The 20,129-nt window shown below is 39.9% G+C and overlaps 3 protein-coding genes across 4 annotated transcripts; 1 reads left to right on the forward strand and 2 right to left on the reverse strand.

Annotated features, from left to right (window-relative positions):
• Nucleotides 1-2,778: 2,778 nt before the first annotated feature.
• On the forward strand, nt 2,779-4,029 carry RB195_002474 (uncharacterized protein; the record flags this gene model as incomplete). Of its 2 annotated transcripts, none has more annotated exons than XM_064199750.1 (1): nt 2,779-4,029. In XM_064199750.1, one exon carries the CDS (start codon nt 2,779-2,781, stop codon nt 4,027-4,029), a length of 1,251 nt encoding a protein of 416 aa, XP_064055631.1. The 2 variants fall into 2 exon arrangements, with proteins under 2 accessions (XP_064055631.1, XP_064055632.1); XM_064199751.1 differs by having other exon boundaries at nt 2,935-4,029.
• A 1,360-nt stretch (nt 4,030-5,389) lies between these two features.
• Nucleotides 5,390-5,602, reverse strand: RB195_002475 (uncharacterized protein; the record flags this gene model as incomplete). The annotated part of the gene is made up of 1 exon (XM_064199752.1): nt 5,390-5,602. The coding sequence occupies one exon, from the start codon at nt 5,600-5,602 to the stop codon at nt 5,390-5,392; it is 213 nt and encodes a 70-aa protein (XP_064055633.1).
• Nucleotides 5,603-19,696: 14,094 nt separating this feature from the next.
• Nucleotides 19,697-20,129, reverse strand: RB195_002476 (uncharacterized protein; the record flags this gene model as incomplete). The annotated part of the gene is made up of 3 exons (XM_064199753.1): nt 19,697-19,822; nt 19,885-19,960; nt 20,101-20,129. 3 exons carry the CDS (start codon nt 20,127-20,129, stop codon nt 19,697-19,699), a joined length of 231 nt encoding a protein of 76 aa, XP_064055634.1.

A 20,129-nucleotide genomic window follows, 5' to 3' on the forward strand; every position in this document is an offset into this window, starting at 1 on the left:
ATTATATAATATTACTAGTATTACATTATTTTTCCTTCATGGTTTATACTATACATACTTTACATACTTACTTGCTAGTATTAATACTACTATTTATAGGTCTTATATCTTCATTTATCTTATATTTACATATCTTTTCTAATTTAAAATGAATTTACTTAGCTATTAATTTTAATTTCCAATTGTATAACTATTCTCTTACTATATAACTAATTTTTCCAATTGTATATTTATTCTTCTTTACTTCATACTTATAAGGCCCCCTACATACTATTTATTATAGTAATAATGCTTACTAATACATCTTTTAAAAAATATCGTGCTCTAATGACAGTTCTTAAAGGACACGTTACGCTGCGTAACTGAGTATCACTGTTGGTAAATTATGATTTGGACTCCTATTTTCCTTTTTTAATATATATTTTCTTACATCATTTTCTTATTGTTATTTTTTTATGCCATGTTATTATTTCAATGAAAGTTTTGTTAGGACTAGCCTTCCTCACCTACTGAGGAGCCTCAAGGAAGGCTAGTTCTTAATTGGATCGTCTAGGTAGAGGCGAAACGATCCAATTAAACATTACCTCTGTTTTATAATTTTAGCCTTTTTGAATCCTTCCAGAAGTCATCAGAAAATGATTCCTGTTCAAATTTTAAAAACAATATGTGATTAATAAGGGTCGGCAGTGGATGCAGGAAAACTTTTTCTCGCCCTGGAATGAGTTTACCTTTAAAAAAACTGTTAACAAACAATAACAACACTGATATCTAGCGAATCAAATTTTTAAAGGACAGTGACATCAAAAAAATGGTGGAAAAAAACCACAAACTGTATTTGCAAATATATGTAGTCTACACAAAAAGCAGAAAATAAACTAGAATAAAACGATTATCTCTACCAAATGAACTCCACCAAATGAACTTTTTCTAAAAATAGCCTGATTTTCTCGAAAATTACGTTCTTCCCACCACCTGACCACTAGTATACTTACTACTCTTCATTCCTGCAGGTCTCCCTATAAAAGAACTGCCCATACTGTAGATCACTTGCTGAAGGAAACGAACTATTAGCAAGAAACGTTAGAGGAGTTTAGGACTACAAATCCAACGTGTTTCTGGAACAATTCGTTAGGCGGTCCATCTTCGAAACCACTACGATCACATGTTGATGACAATGATTTGTTTATTTTGTCCTAGACACCACACAGTTTATGGCAATCGGCGGCAGGTTTCTACGCGATCGGCACTGTTGCGACTGGGATACAGCCGTCTACCGAAAGAATTACAATTCTTAGTAGTAGATGATCTATTAGAGCGGTAAGCCACTGATTGTTTCGTTGGGGAATTCACACCAAATAAAATTGGGATAATTGAGGCGTAACTTGTTGATAGTCGAATTTAAGCAACAGCCAAGATTGTTAACAAATTTATTACGGCTAACGTTTCGGCGTTGTCGCCTTCGTCAGAGCCTGGAAAGTAAGAACATTTGCAATATATCCTCTCAAATGCCTCACCCAGAACAAGTCATCATTCCCTAGGATATTACACCCGGAAACAAAAACCAAAAAAGCCCAAATCGTTGTGCCTACCTTAGTAGCCGCGTTGCCGTGATGTTAGCGGATATCCGCGTGGTGCTATCGCTCCGCTGATACTAATTAGGATGCGACCCGCATATGACCCCGTAGATCAAACCCGCAAAGGTCTTGATACAGAGCCAGCTCGTTGGTCACGGCTAAGCACTCTTCCTTTCTATTCATTTTTTGGACCTTTTGCATTTATCCAAAACGCTTCTAAAGTTCTGCGAGCTATAATTTCGGGTTCGTACGATAGAATTGTGACAGCTACGCAGAAAGGAACGTTTTCATGACATTGTCTGCGGTGAACTCCGAGGGGAGTTGCTGCATTCGATTGTTTCATCCCCCTCAGATGTTCTTTAATGCGAATACAAAGGGGGCGCCCTGTTTCGCCAATGTATTGGTCCCCACATGTTTTGCACGAAATTAGATAGACTACACCAGAGACCATGCAGTCCCCTTCCTTCCCGAATGGGCATATTACACAGTCTGGAGTGAGACAGAAGCGGTCGTACATTCTGTTTCGAACTAGTTGTTTTTTGAGATTTGTTGGAGGTATTTCCACAACTCTCACTTGGTCCTCGAGACTGCATTTCACCAGACTAGCCCGTATAGCTTTACTCAGGTCGTCGGTTATGAAGGGCAGGCAGAAATTGATCTTATTCGACTCAACCCGTGTGGCATATTCTTGCTGCGCACCAAGATCTGGCCTACGTGCTACATTACCAATGTAACCGTTAGAATTCGCGATGCGTTGCGCTAGGTTGATCGCTACACTCTACCACTCTTCGTCACATGAAGAGTTCATAAAACAGAGTCGCCGTCTCAATAGAGTTTGGGTAGAGATTGGAAAGGCTGCGGGGTTACATAAAACAATGATCACAAAGCTGAAATACGAACTTCCTACTTGCCCAGTTTTATACCTGCTAATAAAAACACACAAACTCTCTTCCTTTGCTTTCCTTTCAGAAGACCCGGATGTATTCAAAGTACGTCCTATCATAAGCAACGTAGGTGGCCCCACGGACAGAATATCTTGGCTTTTGAACGCTATACTTGCACCATTGCTCAAGTATGTTCCCGCGCATCTATCCAACACCAACATGTTCCTTGAGCAGCTTAAAAGAGCGCGTTCAGAAAAGAATGTGTCATCGAATCTTTCGATGTCACATCGCTTTATACAAATGTTTCCAACGGCGCTGCAATGCAAGCTGTGTTCGAGCTACTCGTAGAACATCGGGACACCTTAGACTTGCACGGGTTTTCCATAAGGCAAATTATGATGCTCCTGGATGAATGCTTAAAGTGCTCCATTTTTCGTTGGGCCGGCAACTACTATAGACAGGTCAGGGGATTGGCCATGGTACAAAGACTAGCTCCCACACTAGCCATTGCATTCATGTCCAAAATAGAACAACCCATTCTGGAACGGAAACCTTTCCTGTATTGCCGTTATATTGATGACTGTTGCATTATATGCCCCACTCAAGACGAGATGGACACTTGCTTCGAGCTTCTAAACCAACAGTCCCCTTACATACGGTTCACAAGGGAGAAACCCAAAGAAAATTGGCTGTCCTTCCTCAATGTGGAAATACAGTGGTCCAATGGTGAATGGAAGACACGATGGTTCCGAAAACCTAGCAGCAAAAACATTTTAGTTCATTGTCTTTCCGCTCACCCTTGGAAAACTAAGAAATCTGTGGTTAAAAACATGTTTAGGACAGCCGTAAGGGTGACATCAGATGTCCAGGAGCGGATCGATGCGATCAACCTAGCGCAACGCATCGCGAATTCTAACGGTTACATTGGTAATGTAGCACGTAGGCCAGATCTTGGTGCGCAGCAAGAATATGCCACACGGGTTGAGTCGAATAAGATCAATTTCTGCCTGCCCTTCATAACCGACGACCTGAGTAAAGCTATACGGGCTAGTCTGGTGAAATGCAGTCTCGAGGACCAAGTGAGAGTTGTGGAAATACCTCCAACAAATCTCAAAAAACAACTAGTTCGAAACAGAATGTACGACCGCTTCTGTCTCACTCCAGACTGTGTAATATGCCCATTCGGGAAGGAAGGGGACTGCATGGTCTCTGGTGTAGTCTATCTAATTTCGTGCAAAACATGTGGGGACCAATACATTGGCGAAACAGGGCGCCCCCTTTGTATTCGCATTAAAGAACATCTAAGGGGGATGAAACAATCGAATGCAGCAACTCCCCTCGGAGTTCACCGCAGACAATGTCATGAAAACGTTCCTTTCTGCGTAGCTGTCACAATTCTATCGTACGAACCCGAAATTATAGCTCGCAGAACTTTAGAAGCGTTTTGGATAAATGCAAAAGGTCCAAAAATGAATAGAAAGGAAGAGTGCTTAGCCGTGACCAACGAGCTGGCTCTGTATCAAGACCTTTGCGGGTTTGATCTACGGGGTCATATGCGGGTCGCATCCTAATTAGTATCAGCGGAGCGATAGCACCACGCGGATATCCGCTAACATCACGGCAACGCGGCTACTAAGGTAGGCACAACGATTTGGGCTTTTTTGGTTTTTGTTTCCGGGTGTAATATCCTAGGGAATGATGACTTGTTCTGGGTGAGGCATTTGAGAGGATATATTGCAAATGTTCTTACTTTCCAGGCTCTGACGAAGGCGACAACGCCGAAACGTTAGCCGTAATAAATTTGTTAACAATCTTGGCTGTTGCTTAAATTCGACTATCAACAAGTTGCAATCTCTATGCCAAGATTCAAGGAAAGTCGAACTTTCGCACTTCTGGAAGATGTACCAGCAAATTGAGGCGTAGTTATTTTGATTGCATTCTGAACTCAGTGTTATTTGTGGTTAGCTGAAGTGATAAGCTACAGAAAAAAGAAGAAAAAATGGTAATGATAAATAACAGAAAAATGGCAGAACTAGAAAGTCCGATTGCATCAGGAGCAACAAATTGTCTTGACAAAAATGACAATGACAAGGAACGATCTTTTACCAAAATTGAGAGGTATTTGTCGAAGAGTTAAACCACTAAAAGTTATGGGTATTCGTTATAAAGCACCTTTAGGCAGGTTTTCAAAGGCTAAGTGTTGCTGTTGTTGTTCGTGGTGAGCTATGTTTGGTAACGAGACAATAATCTAATTGTGTTGCTAAACTATTAATTAGCAGAGGATCAGAAATGTCAAAAATCAAGTTGCGTAGAGTAGCTCCTCTACTTTTTCCAAATTTTAATATGAATAAACTATTTGGGCTAAATGCAATAACGATGCATCATTAAATTGCTCACAGCATTTAATATTGTACCCTAAATTCCCAAGTTTAATAGAATGAAAATTTTCGAGTGGGTACTTCTTGCAGCTGTTTCCTTCCTAACAGACAATTTTTGTATTACTTTGCCTTGTTTGTTACGCAGCAGCACTGTCTACCAGCCAGTCCCTTCAGATTTCCTGAAAAAAGTAAAGAATTTTTCTGCAAATGTACAATAGTTGCGTGAAACTCTGTCAATGCCCCCAAAATAGTTCAATTGCTCTAAATTTGTGTGCTTCGTACGACATGGCTCATAAATCAGAAATCGTTCGAGTTATCTGTAAAAGACATAGCGATAGCATCAAGAGGGTATGAAAATCCAATAAACCCTCTTTCATGTCCTAAATAAACGAGAAAGGAAGAAATTCCATAAACATAAATTATCATAAATCGCAACTAACATAAAACATCATAAAATACATAAAACATCATAAAAATTTCGATACAGTTGACGATGTTATGCAGACGATCGCAGAAGGCATACGCAATTGACGCTGCGATTGAGCTGTTGCGCTTAGATGGCCATGAATGTACAACCGGCTACGGGAACGTATGTGGACAGGATATATGTGTGTAGGCCATGAAGTTGAGGTGCGAAGGAGAAATGTGCGATCCAATGACTTCTGCCATACCAACCACGAACAGAATCGCATTCCTGTACCGAAGGCAACACATCATGCATAGTCATGCTCACTGCATAGTTTTCATGGAAAAACCGTGAGGACATTAGTACTAGTGGGATAGAAAAATAAGCGATAGTCGAAACATTGAATTTATGAGCGTTTTTTTTACTGGTCTATTTAAACAAACAGTCATTTGTTTGTTTGTTTAAAAGAATTTCATCAAAAAGTTACTTGATTTTAGCGCACAATTGTTTGAGGTGTAGGAGGAGAATATACAGTGACTTGCAAGGGGTAACCTATGCGTTATGTCGGTGTTCCTGTCCACCCAGACAAGTCTGGTAGCAATTTATCAACTGCGGACGATGAAATTCTTGGATGGCACTACGGCGATCTCAAACCATCGATCATGCAGTCACAGTCGAACCTTTTACCGACTGCGTTTCATCCCCCTCCCTTAGCCACTAACTACTTAATTTAATCAATACACCAGCCTATTACTTAACTCAATTATTTATTCATTCGATTTATTTCTTTGCTTAGTTACTTATTCGGCTTTCCTTTACATGAATGAGACTCAAACAAATATGCCACGAAAAAAAATTTAAAAAGTAAAACAAAAACACAAAATTATGTTAAGGAAGAAACAGGATCCAAGGGTGGAACAAGGTAAGAAAAAATGCCAGATACAATAGAATGGGTAAATCGAGAATATTGACACAATTTTTGTTTAGAGTGTGAACTACTGTAATCTACAGTTCATTGAGGAGTGTCCACTTCATGTACCTCGATTTGTGACAAGGCCACTGCACACGGATAGTTTGATGGTAGAATCAGGAAAAAAAAAACATGCAGAGGCTTGTGTAGTGCACTTGGTGAGAGGTTCCACTGCAACTGTACGATCGACTGTCGGCTCGAAACCGACCTAGAGCCAACCAAGCTTTTCATCGCTTCAGGATCAATAAATTGGTACGAAACCTGTCTAGGAGGATAAAAACACTGACTTAATACATCGGCTGGGCCCCGCACGTCATTGTGTAGGCTAGGCACGCGTTCATAAATTTCAAATGATTCTGAATTGAGGTGGACCAGTTGGGACATTCCAAGAGGAGTGACTCACACATAACACTTTATCCTTCTATCCAAACAAAACTGTGCAACATCCAAGTAATTGAGACAAAATAGCACCCACCAAGAGTTTGCAGAGAAACTGTTAGAGGAATGTGGACTTAATCGAAATAAACGTGATAAAATGTTTATGCAAAATATGGCACGTATCGGCAGTTTTCATAATTAGCATGTTTCGCTTCTTGTAGAATGTGTGGAGTAAAATGCTGACTTCCAAAATAAACAAAAAGCTTCATAAAAGAATATGGTCGTCTTCCTGTCTGGATATGCTTGCGTATAAAGACATATGTATGTATGTATTACACATTTATGATATTTATATAGTACACTGAAATACAGCACACAAAAAAGGATTGTGGTTAGGTGACGCGGTGCGAAAATTTTGAGTTGCATGAATGAGTTCACGGCATCGCTGTGCGGGTGGCTGAGGACGACTAGGAAGGACCACACAGCCTGAACATGCCCTAGGCCGAAGTTGCTATACTCGTTTACCAAAAGTTGCTCCGGCATTTCTTAATGAAATAAGGACATCCTTGAAGTTTGAAAGAAAGGAAGAATAATTTCATGATTCATCCAAGTCCAAAACAATCTATAGATGAGATGCAGTGGACCATATAAAGTGCTTATACTGAACTTTATTAATTTCCCACTCCTTAACTATGGATATATTTAGAACTCTCGACTCAAGAAGCGTCTTACCTCTATCGTAAGCGTCCGTAGATCTCTGTAGCATTCTCGCTTGTACAATTTTAGGCAAAAGAGTAAGGAAACTTTTGGTGTATTTTTCTTGTATTTTTCCTTTCTTTTCTTCCTTTTATCTACTACCATCAATAAAAATGTTATTCAAGAGAAATTTAAAGAAAATAAATGATATTTTCGGCGGAGTAGCAAAAAATACGAAATACAAATTCAGAAGTGAGAAGGACAATAGAAAAACGTGACAGAGGTCCACATCTTTCCACAGAGAATGATGGGACAAATCAAGAATCTTAAGCGGCTCTTCCAGTCTGCCTTTCCACATCTTGAAAGTGCGAACTTCTCAAAACGTGCAAGAACAGATTGGATGGGATTTTCTTTTTGAGAAAAAAATTAGCGCCTTCTCTAGGAAGAGACGTCAGTCGTTCTGACACAACTTCGTTGCTCTTAACAACAAGTACAAGTATAAAATAGAGGGAAGTGGAGACGATCGCGAATCAACAGCAGTGTGGTTCGTTGGTGAATACAAGGTAAGAAAAACTATCGGAATGTTCCGCCCAATTGACCCAAATCGTAGATTTGAACTGCGTTCATCTGTTGGGTAAGAAATTTTTCTTGTGTTGATATAAAGGTAACGGGAAGCACAGATTCCAGGACATGTGAAACAATCATACGGACGCAAATACCAAGAAAGAAACACTCATTCTGACAACGCAAATAGAATTGTATGTAGAATCCGAAGACGTAAAATTATATTGACCTTTAATTGGATTGTAAAAAAAAGACATTACTATAGTTAGCGCCGCGGCTGTAGCGCAGTGGGTAAGGGGTTCCACGGTCTGCACAGTCGAATGGAGGTTCGAATCGATCCCAGCGCCATCTGAGTCTTTTGTCTCCCGGGGTCGATAAATTCGTAACAGGCTTGTCTGGGAGGACAAAAACACTGACTTGACACATCGGCTAGCCACCGCAAGCATACGTGCGATAGTCCGAGCCGGAAAGGACCCCCTTCATTTTGGATGGTTGGCGAAGGGATCCTTATCACTTGATCGGCATCCGATGAGCTAGACCTCTTTCACCTGAACAGCTCCAGCTCCTTCTTATCGCACCTATGCTCGCAAGTCATCGTATAGCCCATTTGCACGTTTTCGTAAACTTCAAATGATTCAGAATTGAAGCGAATGTGGTGGCGCATTCCAAGGGGATTGATTGACACACTTTATGTTTAAGAAAAGCTACAGGAGCTAAAACCTTCTCATCATCAAGAAATTTCACTTCCAGTTCGTCAGAAATCCCCAGTTCACTATAGAACTTCGAATCTTTTCGGTCCAATATACAAGACCAGAGCAGATTCCAACTGCGCACACAAAAAGACCTACTATTTCGTTTTCTTCATGAAACAACCGGAACCGTTGGGTTTGTCCGGAACTCTGTCACGAAGAATGGTAACACATTAAAAGAGAGTCTTGTAGTCGTTCTGTCTCGATTCCACGTAGATTTGCGGTTGTTGTTGCAGCTACTGTTTATAGTGGTTAATATAAAGATAATTATTAGTTGGTCAATTGATTTAAAGAAAAAACAGTAAGGTGCACACGTGGTCAACCCCTTTGAGATGAGCGTTAAATTTTAGTTTCGGACTAGTTTGAAATTTATGAACGCTTGTGCAACATATGTATGTACAAAAACACTTCCTCGGACCAGCCGATCTACCGAGTCTGTTTTTAGTGTTGCGTCAAGTACTGCTACCTTACAGAGAAGTGTGGTACCATTTCATCGGAACCGGAAAGATGAAAAAAGGCCTGGATGGCGCTACGGCAATTTCGAACAATCGATCAATCATGCAGCCACTATGGGACCTCCTACCGATTGCGCTGCACCAGCCCCCAATTTAGAATTTTTTAAAATTTCTGAGTGCATTTTCCACTTTAAGGAAGTGCTTACTACTTACTGCTAATCTTAGTACTGCAAAAAGAAATGAACATGAAACTGCTCAATGAACGAGAATCTCATTGCGGAAAATTAGAAACAAGCCACGGGAAAGAAGGACAGCCGTCATGTCATTATGGAAGCGGTACTTTTCAAGTTGTTTTCTAAACAGAAAAGTTACAGCAGATAAGAGAACGACGTAGTGACAGCCAAGAAATGGAAGAGTGAGATGGGCTGATGTTATGCGATTCACGTCACTTCAGTTATTCTTTATCAACTAGTTAAATCGTGCGAGGACCTACAAAACCTCAAAGTTGTAATGAAACAGGTTTCACAGTGTGAATAAGACCTAATCAGGAAGCTCTTAAAACATCTTGGAATAAGACAACCAATGGAGTTCGACCGACATTCTTAAACAACGTAAAACACGACTACTCAAAGAAGAGGGCAAAACAACACTTGAGTGATAAAGGAAAACGAAAAGTGTGCAACCAACACATTACCAAAAGTGTTCTTTTTCACACTTCCGAGTGGAAAGAGGAAAAAACTTTTCTCAAGAAACAATCTTCTTCCATCGATGACACAAGGACGTTTCAACCTCAGGTACGAAATCAATAGAACAAGGAATGACGGGTTGAACCCGATGGTGTTTTTTAAAGAACCATTTATTTTTGGGTAGATTTTAGGCTTCAAAGGTGTTCATTCTATGATTCTGAAAATGTTTGTCAATAACAAGGAAAATATGGCATATAGATGTGAACGATAAAGGTAGAAAATAGGAATTTAAAAACACGTTCTGAACCTCACCTTGAAAAGGGGAGGTTGCAGCGTGCATGCTAAGTTTTTCATATATCCAGATGAAAAAACAGGACAAAAAGTGAGAGGAAGCAAACACTCCTTCCGCCCCTCTGTCATCTCATGCATTACGGGCTCTTCCGCTTCCCACTGCGGCAAGTAATAGACGATTTTCCAATCAGTGTATAAACAAGCCGGTCGACTATTTAAATACTCCATAAAACTGCTTTCTTACTGAATTTTTGTCCTCTGCTTAAAACATATCTCTACTAACGTAGTCCTATCTGGCTTTAAAGCGTCTAGACCTAAAGACCTACTCAGTAGTATCACTGATGCTTATGGAAGATTCCCTAGATGATTTACACGTTCCTATTACGACAACAGCCAATACAGTACAGATCAGACGACCCAGACTATCCTCTAATTTGTAAAAAAAAACCGTAGAAGTCCAGCAGATACAACCGCGTGTGCATACAATGATTAAGTCAAATAGTTCCATGTACGGTTCCAGAAAGCGGAGCAGATTCTGGCTTAGGTTGTTTTTTTCCACGGCAAGAAGGATTTAACGAATGTGACAGTTGTCTTTCAAGTTTCTTTTCCAGTCCAAGATTTTAACAGAAAAGAAAGCAAAACCCAGTCACAAAGGTATGTACACCTACTGGAACGCTGTAAGCAAGGTGTACTAAATCGCGTGCAAGAAGACACACTCGAAAAAGAAAAGACGCTTAATGAGCTCTATGATGCTTGAATACAACAGTCTCGATCTGGCTACGCAAAAACTATGAAGCTTAAGAAACTGCATTCTTTTACTGACTCACAGGAGCCTCATTCATAAAACATGACGATTTTGCTCAGCAGAATCCCATGACAAATGTAGTTAAGTTAGGAAAAAAGAGGGAGGACTAAAGGAAAAAAGCACGTTTTCGTTCACACACTTTAGCGCTTTACCCGCAACATCGCTAAATCCTTAAAATTACGGACTAGATTGGGGATGAGTAAAGAGAGGATAGAATGGATAATGAATAAATATAAATTTTAGATGCCGTCGATAAAACTTGGTAGTTGTGAAGTAAAATCGCTCTTCGTTTCTTTACGGATGGATATTTCATGATTATACAAATGTATGTTCGTAGAAGCCTTCGATAGACTCATTTAAAAATACGAATATATGGTTGCATCATACTTGAGAAGAGGATTTGGTCTTAAAATCCGGATGTCTTGAGAGAAGAGTGTGACGAACTGGGCGAAAAAAAACGTGAAGAAGACGGTCTCGAGATTTCCAGACGCGATAGACGAATGACGGATGAGAAGCTGAACACGTTAGGCTACAGTAGGGCTGTAGGGCCCACCCAATGAGAGCTCAAGACGAATACTGCCCGGCGTAACAAAGGGCAGGTTATGGTTGCGCCTCAGCTCTGGCAGTGGTCCTCACGCATGCAATTCCACAGCTAGAGCCATGTCCACACCAACAAAAAAGAGCAATTCGGCCTGCGAGGTTATGTAAACCGTGGCGGCTTCTTCATGGTCACCGACGCTCTCGCGTTGTAAACACTTCCTCTCGGAGGACGTGAGATTCGTTTCCTCGACTGTGCTCCTTAAGGAAATAAATACATACATTCATTGAAAAAATATAAACAAGAAATAGCCAACAAACCATGTTCTCTTCTTGTTAATAGAAATTAAATTAGAATATCGACTTTTGTCGGAGTTGAATCTTTTCAACAGTTTTCCTGCGCCTGAACTTCCTTCATATAACGTCCTCTAGCAAATCGTTACATTAAACTTTATTTTGGAAATGATTAAGATCTCTTTGCAAAACCATGAAATATGAGAATTGAAACGCCAAACCCAACCACATGAAATATCATGGGTGAAACCAAAATTAGCTATAATTCTATGGCGAAGTAGTAAAGTGATCCTTTACAAAGGCATTGTTCTCATTTCGTTTTTTCTTGTTCATTTATGTCTTCGTTCTGTATAAAAAGATACGAGTATATAATGTCTGATCCGAAACTCCGGTCTCTTTTTCATATCCAAGTGTTCTTAGTCTAACAAAAATAATACAGAAATGAGTCCTAGAAGAACCTCTAAAACCTCAAGTATGTACTAAATGAAAAAATCTTCAGGTTCAAAATACTCGAAGTACACATAAATTCATGGATACTAAAGGTTATAAGTGCAAAATGCAATGTAAATGGGTAGATGCAGCAAAAAAGACGAATAAAAACCCAATGAAAGAATGTGAATAAATTTGCAGCATCAATAAAGCAATTAAGCGTTTCCGGAATTTTTCTGTCATTCTAAACAGAACAGCAAGTAGACATTCCAATGGTTGCTTCAAAATATCAACTAACTCAGAAACATTTTGCTTAAAAAAGGAATCGGTGACCAGTGCAGCATAAAATGAACGACATTATGAGTGGAGACACTATATATCTGGAAACTATGCAAGTTTGTGCTCCATTGAACGTTAATGAGTGAGTAGAGGTTTTAGGAGGAATAGCACTAAATGAGCGTTTGAAGCTTCTGCCCTCTATTCCGCTCGATTGCCAAGCGATCTAGAACAACATGTTCAAATGAGAGACTGGCAAAACCATTCGTACAGCACCGTGCCGTCGACAAAAAGTAGGCCGCAGTCCGTTGGTTAACTACTCTCATCAAGATATACCAGCAGAGGTGTAATCACATCCAAAAGACCTTGACGAGGACGTTCTCTTGCCGAATGGTTGAGAACCAGAACAACTCAATAACCTTCTTTGATGTGGCGTAGGAGCAGATGTAGAAATGGTACATGATAGGCGTATTAAGTTAAGGAAGTGCGTATGAAAGTTGTAGCTCACTGAGAACCGGATTTCTGCACAAGTGCAGTGCTAAAATTGGATGATGTCGATGCCTCTACATGTACACCGGATCAAATCATCACTGAAAAAGAAGTAAAACCAAGTTTAAAAAGACGGAGTAGAATTGGGTTGAAATGACTGACTCCCAGATAACTGTCACCTCGCCTGCGACGATCGGACAGTGGTCACACTTCGGTGTAAAGAAAACGCTCGAATTGCTCGACTACGGATTGGGTTTCCCAGTGTGCAGCAAAAACAGTGGTCACAATAGTGAGAAGAAGAATTGCACGAGTCGGCCACTTCTCATCACAAACCCTGCCTCGTCAGATTAACTAAACAAGCAATATGCAGCAGCTCAAATTGCTAATTGAAGAATATTGTCTTCCGATCACGACCTCACTGGTTCTTAAATAATCACGCAGCAGAAGGGAGAAGGGATGAATAAGGAAGGAGTTAGGAAGAGGACTGTCATGGTCAGTGTGAGTGATTTATTTGTAGTATCGAAAGCTTTGCAGTTACAAATGAAACGAACCCAGAAAATTCAAATAATAAGCCAAAAATCTGATATTCAGGTAGACGTCGCAGATGAAATTAGTTTAAAGATGATTCAAAGCCCTGAAAGCATGAAACATGTCAGAAATGTCACAGCTGTGAAAAATATCACTGTCGAAAACAAATCTCATGCTTAAATTTCTATCCTTATTTTGGGTACAGAACCGTCCAATAGACGTCTTCAATAACTTGACGTTTTTCACAAGTACATGAGCCTTTTCAACGCCAACTCTACGGAATTTGTGAAATTACACACTTCCATGTGGTCTTTGAGAAATAAAAATTAAAAAACGAAACGGATCGAGTTTCTTTGTGTTATTGTCGTATAAGAAAAAAGTATAAGTAATTATAAAACGGTAATGCCAAAATGGAATGCTTTGTCACATTTGATGCGTTTTTTCTACGCATCTTGAATGTTTCCAATAAAGATGCAGATTGTGGAATCATTCGAAGTACTGTTGACCATATTTGCCAAAGTATTTGCTGGATTTCGTATTCAAAGTTTTTTTTTCCTGTCTTTGATCGATCACCTCTCCGTTATCACCGAAATAGGTTGGAAAAGTCCATGAACGTAACAATTCATTATTTCCCTTATAAAAGAAATATTGTAGCATTCCTGCGCAGAAAGACGTAGCTTCAAAAGGGTATTCATGAGAAAGACGAAATTGAATACACGTATGCACATGCTGTTGTTCGCTTCATAAATACGGCAAATAGAAGTGATTGTAGAAAAACCTCATGAATTTCCAACTACATTTTCTTTTGTTTATCATATTCCTGTTTCTTTGGCAACTCACTACTTGCTGCCGCCCCGCACCATTCTGGAATCCTTGTTTTTTCTAACAGAAGGTCTCTGTGTATTGTTGCTACCCCTTTCAGTTCCTAACAAGATATTCAAGGAGGGTTGACTTATTACGAATGATTTATCCGCACTCTTGCATTGTTTAGACATTTCACCGCAGAAACGCCGTTTATGGGATAATCCAGGAAACGTACGCGGAAGATTTTTTACACAGCGAAGGTGTCGTCACGACTAGTTCACATTGACGACAGACCTCACGCTTTCACCTGTTGACCTAGGACGGGATGACGTGAGGCACTAAATTTTGCACTTGGTCTATTTGAACAAATAAATCCGTGTGAAAATAAAATAGGATACGAAACGGCAACCAGCGCTTTTTTGGGGGAGGGGTTCGGAGAGAAGAGTTTTTCCTACGACTTTTCCCATCTCTTTCATGATGGAACTCCAAGTGGTACCAAATTCTCAGAAACTTCATTCGTTCTCTAGGAATCCCTGGCTTATTTCAATGTAAAAACTGATCGACTCGAATGAGCATAGTGCACCTGCAAAAACAAAATCTGAATAGTAGTTCCGAACAAGGTTTGCTGAGTGCCGCATTTAAATGAAAATCCAGCCTGTACTAATAACTACGCAGTATGAAAAACTATTCGCAAGAAAACAATTCAGTGAATAATGTGATGCGAACAAAATCAGTTTGAGTTTATTTTTTTAGCTTAGTTCCAGTTCTTCAGCTAACTTTTTTAGTTGTTTGAAAAGGATTGCAGAGATCTGATTATCTAGATGAGAAGAAGATTAGATAGTTGAAGAGATTTTCGCTCAGAAGAACTTCTAGACTCCCTTTGATGCCATTGGTATGCAACCAACAGGTCCACGCTCTCATTTTAGTTCCTGAAGTGTCAGGAAAACGAATTAAGCATCTCTTCGTACGTCTCATTACTGGGCGTTAATTGTGTAAGTCGTAATTTGGAACTAGGACTAGCCACTCCCGTCTCTTCAAGTTATTCTTTTTTTTTTCTGATAGAGTCTGCGCTGAATTGGTTAGGTACACTGTTTACCGCTTCTTTTCTGCCGCAAATGGCACATGTTATGGTGTATGAAATAAGATAAATGAACCCCAAATATAGGTAATAGGTCCCAAAAGGCAAAATTTCATCTGGCCAGAAACCGCTTTTATCAAAATCGTGTGAACGCGCAAAATCACATGTTCACTTCATCTTGGAAACCTTAGGAGAAAAATACTGTGGGAGTAGGTGCTTGCAAACGCAATGAAAGGAAAGTGCTGGGCATTCTACGTGAATATCATAATGCATGTCTCCTCCCTAGGATTTGTTTTTATCAATCTCACAGTCGTCTGTAAGGCATTAACGCAATCCTTGTAAAAATAGTGTCACGTATCGACGGTGAGCGCTGCGATGTACATTCAGAGCACTGAATCGATGGAAACCTCGTGTTTTGATGGACTCAAGAAAAAGATTGAGATAGAAAGGATTTCTCTTTTTTAGGATGAGACCGCGGTAAGAGATACGCACATCTTTAACTTGTTTCACTCGACAGCAGGTTTTCAATGGGAAATAGGCCATTCTCCGCTTCTTGAGATTTGAAAATGTTTTCTACCAGCCTCAACATCTACCACTCTGCTAATTGCCCTGAGGTCTCGTATTCGCTTTAAAAAAGTTTAAGAACAGTCCCAAGGGAAAGACTCCTCTACTAATCGTGATACGATCAACCTTATGAGGTCTATTCCATAGATGCTTCTTTCATTTTTCTTTTTTTCTTACTTTTCTATTAACGTCTTTTCACGAAATGCTTCTCATTCGATTGATCAATTTTCATAGACGTTAGATGTTCGGCTTGTTTAGTTTTTTCTGCCAATTTCCGTCATAAATTAGCTAAACGTTCTTATTAGGTTCATTTTGATTCACTATCCCTAAGTGCATTTCTAGCAACAAAAAAAAGGTCGACCCGAAATGAAAAAGGTGCGTGCTACGAAAAATAATGATTGACAACAAATCATATTACTAAGAGCAAACCATTTACAAGTAATGTTAAAGAAAAGAGGAGCGAGAAAAGAGCACAAACCTTTCCCTCACATTTTGAAGGATTTTCGGCTCATTTCTTAAATAAACAAGAAGTGCTCCATTCCATCAACGAATGTTTCATAAACGAATAGAAGAACAAAAAAGGTTGAGTCCCGTTTGGGAGAAAGTTACAGTAAACAATTAATAAGATAACTTTTGAATTGCAACTCGAACCCAACACTCTACGTGATTTACAACCAATTTGTAGTGAAGATGGAAGCGCCAGCTCATTCTGGGAGAGTTTGGAATTGTTTCAGAAAATTTGTTCTAGAGCTAACGTGGAACATTAAACGACGAATCCAGAAAAGTTCTTTTATCTGAGTCCTTCTTACAAAATTTGCTCGCAAAAAAGAAGCAACCTGTATGCAACGGTCTGCGTAGTTTGATCCTTGAAATTACGAACCTAGCTGTAATTTCAGTTGTCAGGCTGTGCAATAACAGGATTCATGACGTTTGTAGGGTATTGTTATTAATTCTGCTACCAATATCACTACTCGGTCAGCGTCCTGCTTCAGAAACTGAATCTGGAAGGAAGAAATACTAAGAATAAGTTTCAACCAACAACAGCAAAATAAAACAATAACAGCTAGAAACGAGATCGGTAATGAATCTTCCATAGAATATGAAGGCTATTCCTCCAGATAGTCCAAATTTAGTTGTACGGGTTTGGCCTTATCTCGGACTTTTCCTGGTTAGTCCGCTAAAAAAAGATGGAAACGAAAACTGGATTCTAATGGAAAGAACCATTCAGATACAGAATTCATCCTGATAAGTGGACAGTCCAACCGGAAATACAAGAAATTTTCGCTTAGACAAATGCTGTCATCAAACTAACCACGTTCTAACGCTTTTCTAATGTTTCCACTGGGACAGAACTGGAAAAGTGAGGTCGAAGCAGGTCGAAAACCATCAATAAGTCAAGGAAGTTTGTTAACCTTTGAGAACACCCAACATCAGAAGGGAAACACAACAGGATGTAGAGGTATCCTTTTTTGTCTTTCCTGACGCAGTAAACTGAGCATTCCATAGACTTAGAGCAGCAAATTACATCATAAATGCATCAACAAACTAGTCAGCAATAACAAAGATGTTCAAATAATGCTATCGAGAGAAAACGAGCCCAACGCCATACCAAAGACGAGTGGATGACTCTATGTGATCAGCGTCGCTTATCAGATAAGATAAAAAGAAGGAAACGTGGAAAAGTGCTACGAGCGGCTGTGAGAGGCAGCCAAAAAATCGCCAAAACCATTCCAAAAATCTCTGTTTAAATGTTTAAGTGCGGCAGAGACAGTGGGCAACCCTATCCTTTTCTTCTTTTTGAGCCACTTGACCTCGCGCTCACTGAGCGCCTCATGTAAGAACAATCCATTAGGAACACACGAAACAGGGCAAAGAGTTTCTTAATAGCTGAACATTGAGGTTTACGAGGGAAAACGACAAAGGGCGATAATGCGATGCCCTTCTCGGATTTTCTCGTCAGGTGTTGCAATGCCTGGCGATAGCAGAAAACAGAATTGGGTCTTTGTTAGACGGGCTTCGCAAGCCTACAGTGGCGGACATGCGTTCAGAAACGCACCTCCCACCTAAGCCTAAACGCATACAGCTGAGAATGTGCACCCGTGCACAGCCGAAATATGTACCACCAGAATCTACAGCCCACATGAGAATATGAGGGAAAACTGGACGGTGAATGCCGGAAATAAATGAATGAAATAGAGGTGGATTTAATGGGTATAAAGGCATGCTACGACCATTTCCAGTCTAGATCAAAAAAAGAGAAGTTATCGTGGTGCATTTTCCTGCTTCGTCTTCATCGGTGTTTACATAACAAAAGTTAACTACATATATATATATATATATATATATATATATATATAATATAATAGTAATTATACTACGTTACATGTCATATTGGAAGAAGCAAGAACTTTGTAAAAACTCGTGGCATTTGGGAAATGCCTATTTCTCTGAGACAGTTTAAGCGAGTTGAGCGTTGGTCGAACGCTAACATCTAAAACCAGTGGTCACTCTGTCATGTTACTGTCACGTTGTCATATTGGGAGGATAAAAACACTCTCTTGACACATCGTCCAGCCCCCGCAATTCATTGCAACTCTGCACGAGCGATCGTAAACCTCAAACAACTCAACTGATCTAAGTTGAAGTCGAACGTGTACGCGCATCCGTATAGGGATTGATCAGTGGCGTGCCCTTCATCCTTTATCCTTATCTTTTTTGAACGCAGCCATGTGACACAGTTTTAGAACAACACGGTGGAGAAGCTTTTTTCAGCGAGTAGTTCTATTCTACCTCTACATTCAGATAAGTTTCTTCTTTGCAGAGATCTGCAAATCTTTAGTTGCAAACAAGTAATTATTGACTATTCTACACTTTATTACACTTCCTCGCACTTTGTTGTTTCTAGTATTGCTGTGATTATCTTTGATGTCTCGCAGCACAGGTCATACCGCGCCAAGAGAAATTTAGAATTCTGTCTTACGACAGTTCCCACACATCGCAGGACTATTCTTTTTCCAAGTCTTCTCTAACCAAACCCAGATTTCGCGTGCAAATTTATTTAGGAACTATATTCTATTGAAACAACACTTTCTGGATTCACGGACAGAGAAATAAATATTAAAACTGAAAGAAATAAAATCATGATCTGGAACTAGTAGATCCACCAAAAGCAAAACATGTGTCATCCAGTAATGTAAGTTTCCTATCAGAGAGAAAATTTAGGAGAAAAAGTGGTATCACATTTAATTCTGAACAAACTTCTCATATTGACATAGCTCACCTGCCAAAAACCAGAATGTATACCGATGGGACGTGGTTTAAAGGCAAAAGGGGAGATTCAGAACGAACGAAGGAGGATCCTCCATTTCAATTGCCGTAAAAAACGGCCCGGAGGCGCCCCAAAAGACCGCGCCCAATCGAACCTCTTGTACAAAATGGTGCGCCAAACATAGCCGACCTTCCGGGCCGTTTTTTACGGCAATTAGGAAGAAATGGACGGAATCACCTCCCTCTTCGTAGTCTCCCATCCTGTATACGAATACTACACCTGAAATCTGCACCACCTCAGATTCGTGGGGTGATGCCTTTAAATGCGCGTTTATTACTGCCCGAAAAACTTGAATACAATGTATCTTCATCGCTAATCAACTGCATTGAATGGGCCGCATTGTTATTTCCAACAAGAACTGGATGTACGGTGAAAAATCAGACAAGGGAAATTGCGAGGGAGTTAAAGAAACAAAAAAAAGTAAGCAGAGAATTTGACACAAAAAGAGCAACATTGCAGAGGAACGATAGGCGAAGAGGGCGGGGCGTATTACAATTTTGTGCACAATTAACATTTTTACCAGACCAAATGGTTCAGGATTCCCGAAGGCAATAACAAACTCTTTCGATAGAGGAACAGGATATGCAGATCATCAGAAACACATATTTTCGCGATGAAGAAGAGATGAGTAGTGACAGGTTGGTTTTCCTGAGCGATGCCTAACAAATTTGTAGTTATCGGATTACGAATGGTTGTAAATGCAGCATCGACCACAACTCACTCGGTCATCAATCGATGGCTTATCATCCGCATCGAACTTGCGTACGGATGGTCGAACCACATTTGATGACAAGGTCCTGGCCAATAAAGCAAGAGAAATAGTATGATTTAAATTAAAATGAATCCGTCAAACTACCACCCCCACCCCCCAGCTCCATGGAGCTACATTTCGGCACTTTTTTATATCTATTGACCACTATACTCAAAATTTCCTGACCTGCTCTCAGAACAATGGCGGGATCTCAT

The sequence above is a fragment of the Necator americanus genome, chromosome IV, assembly GCF_031761385.1.
Source record: "Necator americanus strain Aroian chromosome IV, whole genome shotgun sequence".
NCBI classification, from domain to species: domain Eukaryota; kingdom Metazoa; phylum Nematoda; class Chromadorea; order Rhabditida; family Ancylostomatidae; genus Necator; species Necator americanus.